Raw genomic sequence first — 10,163 nt, 5'->3', positions numbered from 1 at the left:
CATTAGGTTCTGAATAGAGAGAGGTGGGAGGGTCATTAGGTCAAAGTTCATAAGCAAAGCATTGGTATTGTTTTTGACCTAAGAATAACCGCAATTAAACTCACACACACATGTGTAAATAAATATATGCATGTACGTGTGTGTGTATTATATATATATATATATATATATATATATATATATAATACACACACTCACACACATATATATAGCTCTCTTGTAGAAGAGGTACTTTTTACATCACTCCACTCTTTGGTGCTAAGTTTATGGTGTTAGTTTAACAGTTGTCGGCCAGAACCATGGATTACTGTTTAAAGTTATTCGTTTATTCGACTTTGCTATTAAAGCCTGCCTTTAGCCAAGCTTTTTCACTCAACAACTTTCATTCTTTAACAGAAAGGTAAGTCAATCTAGAATTATTAGCCAAGCTTTCTATAATTATCTATAATAATAATTTCCAAGTTATCTTTGTGTTTTATTGCTGAGCCCCACGTCAATCATTATTGAGTAGATATAAAAACGTATATATGTATACGAGAGGGTGCTGAAATGTTCCTGGTGTTAGGGGTGTCGCGGAAGGGTTGGTTGGAGGTCCAAACTTCCGAGTTCTTTTAAAGGACTTAAAACTGAAGGACCCCTGCAATGACTGTATGAATAAGAATCAGAGAGGGGAATATGTTGAAAAAAAAAATCATAATTAACTGATCCTCCTGTATTTTCTTTTTCCCAACGCCCGAGACTTTTCAGCATCCCTTCATATGTAATATATGTGTGTGACTGTTCTGGCTAAGTGTACCGCGGATTTACATGTCATCATCTCTTTTTAAAATGGTTAGTACCGTAATTCACGGCATTTTTCAAAAAGTAATAAGCTGTGTCTGCGGGGGTTATAGAATGACCCCGACCGAAGTAATTATATTTCAGAATATAAGCCGCTGAAATTAGAATATATCTAATATGTCCGTGCGCTTTTTCAGCCATCAAATACGGTATATACTTTGAGGCTTAGCTCCTATTTCTAGCAGTTCGTGTGTCGCCCCTGTGAACCTAGTTGGTTCATAGGGGCGAAGGAAGCATTGTAAAGGATTGGATAAAACAACTCAGTCTCTCCTTTCTTTCGAAACTGTTTTGACAACCGACAGTGTTTGATAAGAAATAAGTGCAAAATTTCCATCTCAAGAGATTAGTCTAATAACAAGAGCACTCAGAGAGCGCAAACCTTCGCCAAGGCAACACCAACGTCCTCTCAAAGATTAGCTAGAGATGATTTTTAAAATGAGAATATCTGAAATAAACTCGACTGCTTTCACAAATGAGAATACTAAAAGTGAACTTGAACGCTCTCAAAAATTAAGTAAAAAAAAAAAAAAATACAGGAAAAAATAATCCAGAATCCTTGTCCAGTACGGGATCAATCCCAAAATCTAATCAGTTTGTGCCAGCCACGAGGCCAAACATCCCTGAAAGTTTTATCCGAATCCACCCAGCAGTTCTTGAGATATCCTGTCCACGGACAAACAGACAAACACAACTGAAAAAGATACAACCGCCTTCGCTAAGGCGGAGGTAATATAATAATATTAATGGTTTCAAATTTTGCCACAAGGGCAGCAGGTTTGGGAGAGGGGATGAGTCGATAACATCGATCCCAGCTTTCAACTGGTACTTAATTTATCAATCCCGAAAGGATGAAAGGTGAAGTCGACCTCGGCGGGATTTGAACTCAGATTGTAGCGTCAGGCGAAATACCGATAAGCATTTCGTCCGGCTTGCTAATTATTATTATAATTATTATTAGTGGTGGGCTGGCAGAATCGTTAGCTCATCGGACAAAATGTTAGCATTTCTTTCAGATTTACGTTCTAAGTTCAAATGGCGCCGAAGTCAGCCTTGCCTTCCATCCTTTCCTGCTTGATTAAATAAGTACCAATTGTTCACTCGGATCGATACAAAATATTTGCCCCTTCCTTGAATTTACTGGCCTTGTGACAAAAAGCTAAGTTTAATTAATACGGCGAACTGGCGGATTTCGTTACTGTGCCAGACAAAAAAATGCTCCGCAGCATTTATTCCTTGCCTTTACGTTCCGAGTTCAAATGATGCTGAAGTCTACTTTGTCTGTCATATCTTCGGGGTCGATATAATAAGTACCAATTGAGCACACCCGTAATCAACTAACCACCTCCCTTTAAAATTGCTGGCTGTGTGCCAAAATTTGAACCATGGCAGAGCAATAACTCTCAGAGTAGCGGACAAAATATCTTGTGATATTTAGTTTTGGCCCTTTGCGTTTTGAATTAAAACCCCACCCATCGGAAAACTGATGGCATGTTTAAATGGCAGATGTCGAATGAACTCCCTTAATATGTTGGTTTGTGTGTCTCTTTAGTTTTTATACTCCAATCCAAGCAAGTTTAGTTTTCCTTAAAAATTCGAACTCCAAACTTCGATCTTAGAAAGGATCCGTAAGAAATTGATCAATTGTGCACCAAACCACAGCGTCTTAAATTTAGTACGCATTTCATAAATTGGTTCATTGAAAATTTATATAGATGGTCACAACTGGCACGCTTATTACGGCAAATTTTTACCATGACACTTGTTTTACTAGTCAAGTTTAATCTCAGATCAACAGACTTTCGGAATAGCTTTCGCTTACCTCATGGAGAGAGAAAAGGCTACAAATTTTGTGGATATTTCCTTCTGTGCAAAGCTTTTCGTCCCAATATTTGCGTCCCTCCGCCACAATTCTGCGCCCTTTCACCACAAAGATTTTATTACCCTTATGTTTTAGAAAATTAAAACGCCAAGTAATGACTTAAACTCTTGATATTGAAATGCACGATCAGAGACGACTTTGGATTAAGTTGCAATTTTAAGATGATTATCAATCATAATCCTACATTAAAAATGGTAAATCAGAATTCCTCCAAGTAGTAGAGTGCCAGATTTAACTGCAGACGCCTCAAACTGTCTTTATGTATGTAATACTACCTTTCTGTTTTATCAATTAAAAAATTAAAATCCTGCTGGAAGCGAGTTCGTCTTTCTATGGTTTTAGGATCGATAAAATTAATGAGAAATAGCTACCAGTGATGTCACCAATTGAATAAATTGTATATCTACTCCACCCCCATTAAACATCTTTGGGCCAAATTTAGGAATCAATAAATACATTTTCACATATATTCTATTTTATTTGTTAATTAAGAACACATGAAGATGAAATGAAGTGTCGTTTTGAAATTGCAAAATTATTTAAGAGCAGTAGAAAGGTTTGCTTTCTTCAGCTCATGTGTAGAGAACAGCATTCTCTTTACATTCTCGTTGGAATCCAGGCCTGAACTGTGAAAAAGGAATCTTCAAGGTCCTGTTTATATTACACTCACCGGCCCTTTAATGACGTGAGCACAAAACCAGCGAGGAGATTTATGGACACGTTCCACCCATCGGTACACTTGTTGTTCAACACGAGGACAGCTTTACGAGCTACTTCTATCGAACTGAACACTAGGCCATCCAGGATGATAGATTTTGGAGACTTCTGCACACACAACACAAAACCCACTCAGCTATTTTGATGTTATTGGCAGAAATAGAAGTGAAATTAATGATCTTCTGAAGATAATCCGGGACAGATATTCGCGTCGCAACCTTATGAGACGCTCTTCTGTTGCAGCCGATTGACGAAGAGAAGTTTATTAACAGAATAATTTAGGTTGGTGATTGACAGAATCGTTAATATCGGACAAATTGTTTTGCAGTATTCAATTACAGTTCTTCAGACTCTGGGCTTAAATTCCATGGGAGGTCGATTTACATTTCATCCTTGCGGGGGTTGATGAAATAAGGTATCTGTCGCGTATTAGTCGTTATAACCGACCGTTTCCCCTCCTTCAAATACATAAGTAAACAAATAACCTGTCTTTGTGTCAGTTATGATTTATTAATTTGATAATCGATTGAGCATCAGATTAATTATATACGATCTGAGTTCGAATCCTGCCTGGTTCTACTTTACACACCATTTAAGAGTCGATAAATAACGCTGAGTCCTGCGTTCGATATAATCGACTGATATCTCCCTTTGTGGTTATGTTGAGAATGATTATTATTTTTTATTATTATATTTATACTTATCTCCAAATGATGGAGAAGGTAGTGCATTAAATAACTTCATATACTTTTCTTTAAATATGTCGCCTTTTATAATTGCCAAACACACGCTTGCGTGCAAATCAAAGATGCTGTTCCCGTCAGTCGTATCATATATATTTGTCAGTTTGACGCATAGCCGACTACACTGGATTAATTGTGAAGCTGGGACGTTCAAAGTCTAAACTAGTTGTCCTCGGTCATTCTACACCACATTACTTGTTTGTACTTCAATAAATGTGAGTGTGTGTGTGTGAAAGAGAGAGAGAGAGAGAATCTTAATTGAAAAGCGTGTATAGCAGTGTTATGGGGCAAAGCGTAAGCTCCCACAGTGGCGAATACGGGACTTGTATTTGCCTTTTGACTTTGTTGCCAAGTCACTTAAATTACACGAAAAAAATCTTGGAGAGAGACAGCATGTCACACATTCCTTCTATCAGTAAATAAAAAGAGGGAAAGAAACCCTTAGTTTGTCATGTACTTGTCAGCGTTGTTGTCGGCGTTTCTAAGTTTCTCTAAGTGGGGTGGACAATTTCTATGATCGCTGCAGACCTTCTTGCAATGCCGGAGTGTCCTAAAGGGCCGAGGGTTCCGTGGCGTTATGTTCACCCTGCTTTCGTCATCTGGTCACCAAAACAGGATATAAACTCAGTGTCCACATTATTCCTTTACGCTCTGTCACTCTCTCTCTCTCTCTCTCTCTCTCTCTCTCTCTCTCTCTCTCTCTCTCTCTCTCTCTCTCAGTATTTGATGTATTCTATTGTTTTGTTCATTTATGTGTTGGAGGTTATGGTTATACAATAATGAAATCGCGTGTCCCACAAATACAACAACGAACAATTTCCTGGTTGCCCATCCGGATTATTTGAAATCTACAGAACCACATCTGAACGACAGCATCACAGGTTAGTTATTTCTCTGTAAGAATCGTTGTATCTCTTTGACACGCTCTATTACGCTCTCTCTCAACGCTACTCTCTCTCTTGCTAACCAGATTTATAATATATCAGTCAGACATATATTTCAGTATGGCTGCGTAATGCGTGTGCGTATATATATATATATATATATATATATAGGGAGAGGGAGAGGGAGGTGTGCGTGTGTGTGTGTGCGCACGCGAAGTTGCGTAGCCAAGTGGTTGGATTATAGACCGCACAATTGTTAATTCATAGTCTGATACCTGGAGCGGTGATGCGCTGTTCTTGTGCACCGACTCTGGTGAATTATAAATAATGATAAAAATGATGATAATAATGCATATAACTAAACTGTTTGCAATAGTAAATTGGTGGAATGATAGAGCAGAAAGTTAGACAAAATGCATATACATTTCTATGTTCTGATTTCAATCCCCAGTGAGGTATAATTTTCCTTCCATCGTTTTTAGGGTTGATTAAAGACATATACTGGGGGGGGGGGAGCATTCAATTGACTATACCCATTCCTTAAATTTAACGCATTATGTTTGATCTTAAAAAAAAAGAGAAACGGTAGTATTAATACTATCAGTTGCATTATTTTCTCATTACCAGTTGCCACCATATGGGTGAGACTGCCACAAGGTGATGTGTTATTCAGAGACAACATACCATCATCATTCCAACTCAATTTCCTGTGTAATCCTTCAGTGAAGTCGCCTTTTGATAAATGTGCGGTTGGTAACTGCTTCGTGTTGTCGACTACTGACAAGCAGCTTGAAGGAGACGACAGTATAGCATACGTGAGTATTGTATGAAGCACACACGTTATATGTACACACACTGAGGCTCAGAACACACTCACCAACACACACACACACACACACACACACACACACACACACACACACGAAACTCACAACGTACCCACTCAGCAATACACACACAAGCTCAAGCACACACACAGGTACACGCACAAGCGGGTACTGTAACACAAAAACACACACACACACACACACACACACACACACACACACACACACACACACACACAAACACACGCGCACTCACGCGCACAAACACACAACACCTGCACACACACGCTCACAACACCTGCACGCAAACACACCACACTCATACACACTCCCCAAGCCACACTCACTCCCCAAGCCACACTCCCACTCCGCCATTATTTAAACATTCCTCTCCCTGTCACCATTAACCTATTATAAATATTTTGATCTTTTTACCGTATTTACTAACTTTCCATAAATATTTATAAAAACGTTGTTTCTGAAAGACATAAATGGCTATTTCCATATAAAAATTATATTTTTAATCTCGTATAAATGGTTCCGTATATAAACATTTCGATTTATATAAACATTTCCATATGCATAACCTTTGTATATTAACAATGTGTGTTTTGTTTCTGTCTAAACTTTCGTTTGTAGAACTCGCGTGCCGATGTGCTGGAAGTTGAGGTAATATTTTCTCACTAAATTTAAATCATATATTTGTATGTTGGTTCATATTTTGCATTTTTATTTCGATTTTATTCTCGAAAACAAAACCTCTTTAGTAGAGGACAAGGTGACCGAAAAAGTGCAGAATTTTATATTTAACTAACGTAAATAAGAAAAGCAACATATAATTTGTATATTGTAAACAAAATATGTTTGAAGGTTTGATAAAAACCGCGTTAAATGATGAATAATGTCCATTTATATTCAAAATCAGCTGTAGACATGGAGTAACGACCCGAATGTCACTAAACTGTGTTGTCGAAAGTTGCTTAAAAATAGCATTTTCAATATTTTTGGTGCAACTTCTTGCATGGAAACGCACCTTGTGTCGTTTCGCTTTCGCAGTGTGCTCAAAATGAACAAGTGAAAGTAGAATACAATCCAGTTGGTTGGAGTAATGATAGCCAAATACCAAACACGTGATCTGAACTAACTGATTCAATGTTAATACTCTCATTCAGAAGCAATTCGAAATCTGTTTTAATTCTTTTCCGTTAGTCTTCAAATATCTGATGAGGATTTGTTTGTTCATCTTTGAAACTCTAATTGAGAGGGAGTTGAATCACTGTTATTAAACAACGCACGCACACATACATACATACATACATACATATATGAAGGCGCATTGCTAAGTGTTAAGCGCATCGTGCTCACTATATATATATATATATATATATATATAAGGGTAAAAATCTCATTCGGTATATATATATATATATATATATATATATATATAAGGGTAAAAATCTCATTCGGTATATATATATATATATATATATATATATATATATATATATATATATATATATAAGGGTAAAAATCTCATTCGGTATATATATATATATATATATATAAGGGTGAAGATCTCGTTCGGTATATAAATATATATATATATATATATATATATACTGTATCATATCGCATTATTGAATTTACGCTTGTTGTCCATAAATATTTTCTTATATTTCTTTTGTAGAATGTAATCAACGTCACATCTTCCGATGCTTGTAGTGGTTCAAAGCAATTAATTCTCGGAATCATTCCTCAGCAATGTCTGACCCTTCCGCCACATGAATCAACCACCCCTTCCAGCGGATCTCTCGTAGTTTTTATCATGACTGTGTAAGAAAACTCATAAATTTTATTCCGTATGTTTTCCCGCTTCACTTCAACATACCTGAGTAAACTGCTATTATTAATGACAGACTGTTTCAAATAACACCCACCCGTTTTATATAACCCGGTCGCTACCCCGGATAAGTAAGGACTAGTTTAACAGTCTAGAAAAAATAAGACACAGAAATCACACTAGCAATTTCCTAAATATATTCGATCAGAGCTGACCGAGGGCTGAACAACATTTTTCAGTCGACTGGTCAATAACGGAAGATGTACGTGGTCAACTGACCTCCTAGAAATAACGGATGCATCTCCTTCAAAGTAAATCCCACGACCGTTGTAAACAAGTAGATGGGGAATAATCTAAGATGTTACCCATCCTCTAAGTTATATAAGACTAATTTATATAATTTCAGGTCGATTTGGCTGCTTTTACCAGCAGACCGAACGGCCAACTAGATTTGTTGTTTATAGTTATGATGATGAATGAGATGATGTTTCATGGATACAATGATTGCTTTCTTTACCTTCTTTTTTTAAACCTACAGACTATTAACCATTGTAATACTTTACTTCGTGTGTGGAACTTGTTGTAATTATATTTCGGGTTTACGTGGTTCAGATTCGATCCCACATATCAACTGTCTTACTCAAGTAGGCGTAAGTAAATTATTTTTGCTTTCATGCTTTTTTTTTTATTTTGTGTAAATCACCCCACTATATCCATTGTTTCAGTAAGTCATTCAGATTTATCGAGGTCTTTGTAAAAAAAAAATACGATATTAATTTGTGAAATGGTTCATCTTGAAGCAAATAAGCTATAATTGATTGAGTGTAAATAATGTATTATCGGGATCTTTGGAGAAAATGTAATATAATGAAAGACAGAAATTATTTCATTACGGTTCTTTTGCATTTTGAGTTCAAATTTAATCAAGTCAGCTTGACTTTTCATCGTTTCGATAAAATAGAGTACAAGTCGAGTAATGAGGTCGATGAAATAACGTCTGTCTAGGTACTCGATTCCGCGAAATGAAGTACCAGTCAAGTATTATCGTAAATAAAATAAAGAACACTTATATGACAAATAATATTATAGTAATACTAATAATGAAAATAAATCGAGTGATCAACCCGATATACTTCGATACTACGGACTGCACTGTAATCATGCCCGGAATACGGTCTATGACCTTAAGCATGTGTGGAATGCGCGTAGCGACGCATTAAAATATTTATACACTCCATTCAAAGATTACTATTATTACTATATTTACCCTACATTATATCGGCACAGCTCAGTGCAATTACAAAACTGGTACCTCCAGGTGATATCATTAGGCTGTGACAAGTATAATAGCATATGAGCATTTATATGCATATTCAAAACGTTTCCTGTAAACAAAAGTAAAGATATAATATAACACATACATACGAGGGTTCTGAAAAGTTCTTGACTTTAAGGGTCTCGCGGAAGGCCTGGTTGGAGACTGAAAGGGCCCAGTTCTTTCATAGAGCTTAGAAAAACTGAAGGACCGCTGCAAAAAGTGCGGGAATCGGAGAAGGTAGTATATTTAATGAAATCATAATTAACTGATCTTCCCCTGTTTTCTTTTATCCAAAGCTAGTAATTTTCCAGCCCCCTATCGTGTGTGAGCGCGAAAAAATCTATACAATTAATTTTCTAATTCTTTCTTTTACAGAATTGTTTCCAAGACATATGGTATAGAATAAAATGCTGTGACCGTTATCGAGGTCCATATCAAGAAATATGAACAATAGATTATATAGCTATGTATATATGTACCGGTGTGTGTGTGGTAGATCAATGTATACGTCAACTGCCACATGCATTTAGCTGGTTGCAGATACAGGAATTCGTGTCCTCCACATCTTGAAACCTAGTCTTCCATTAAAGAACGGTTAAAAGTAAATATGTATAGGATACAATTTAAGAATAAACGAAAACTGTCCGAAATAAAATGTTACTATGTATTATATAAAGCATTACATATTATAGAATATTGTTATACATTTCGAAATTGTATTTGTTTCTTTAGATATTATGAATGTATTTATCTAAATAGGAAAAGACGAATGAAATTAATAAATAATCGTATTTATCTCTCAATGTTCGTTTCTCCTGCGTTTCTCCAGCGGTTGGCCCATCAGATATTACTCGTCAAAAACCAGGCCAAGTCACTAAAATATAAATAATTAGCAAACATCACATGTGGAATAAATTACATCATATATCACAGTTAAGTTAATCCTATAAATAAATGTTTTGTTTAGTGTAATATTTCGTACACTCTCTAATGTCGTATATATATATATATATATATATATATATATATATAGTACTGGGAGCTAAATATTCTGGAGTTTAATAAATTTATATAATGATGGCCAATGTTCATTTATTTCATCCTGAACTGCGAAA

General features: G+C 36.1%; 1 protein-coding gene across 1 annotated transcript; it reads left to right on the top strand.

The window, feature by feature from the left end:
- The first annotated feature begins 200 nt into the window (after positions 1 to 200).
- LOC106882731 (uncharacterized) lies at positions 201 to 9,851 on the top strand. Its single transcript, XM_014933500.3, has 7 exons — positions 201 to 400; positions 4,942 to 5,060; positions 5,691 to 5,878; positions 6,530 to 6,559; positions 7,578 to 7,723; positions 8,269 to 8,380; positions 9,424 to 9,851. The coding sequence occupies exons 1-7, from the start codon at positions 300 to 302 to the stop codon at positions 9,493 to 9,495; spliced, it is 768 nt and encodes a 255-aa protein (XP_014788986.1). The 5' UTR covers positions 201 to 299; the 3' UTR covers positions 9,496 to 9,851.
- Positions 9,852 to 10,163: the final 312 nt, after the last annotated feature.

This window comes from Octopus bimaculoides, chromosome 15 (assembly GCF_046866305.1).
Source record: "Octopus bimaculoides isolate indiv1 chromosome 15, ASM4686630v1, whole genome shotgun sequence".
Lineage (NCBI taxonomy): Eukaryota > Metazoa > Mollusca > Cephalopoda > Octopoda > Octopodidae > Octopus > Octopus bimaculoides.
This window is presented reverse-complemented; position numbering and strand designations above follow the sequence as displayed.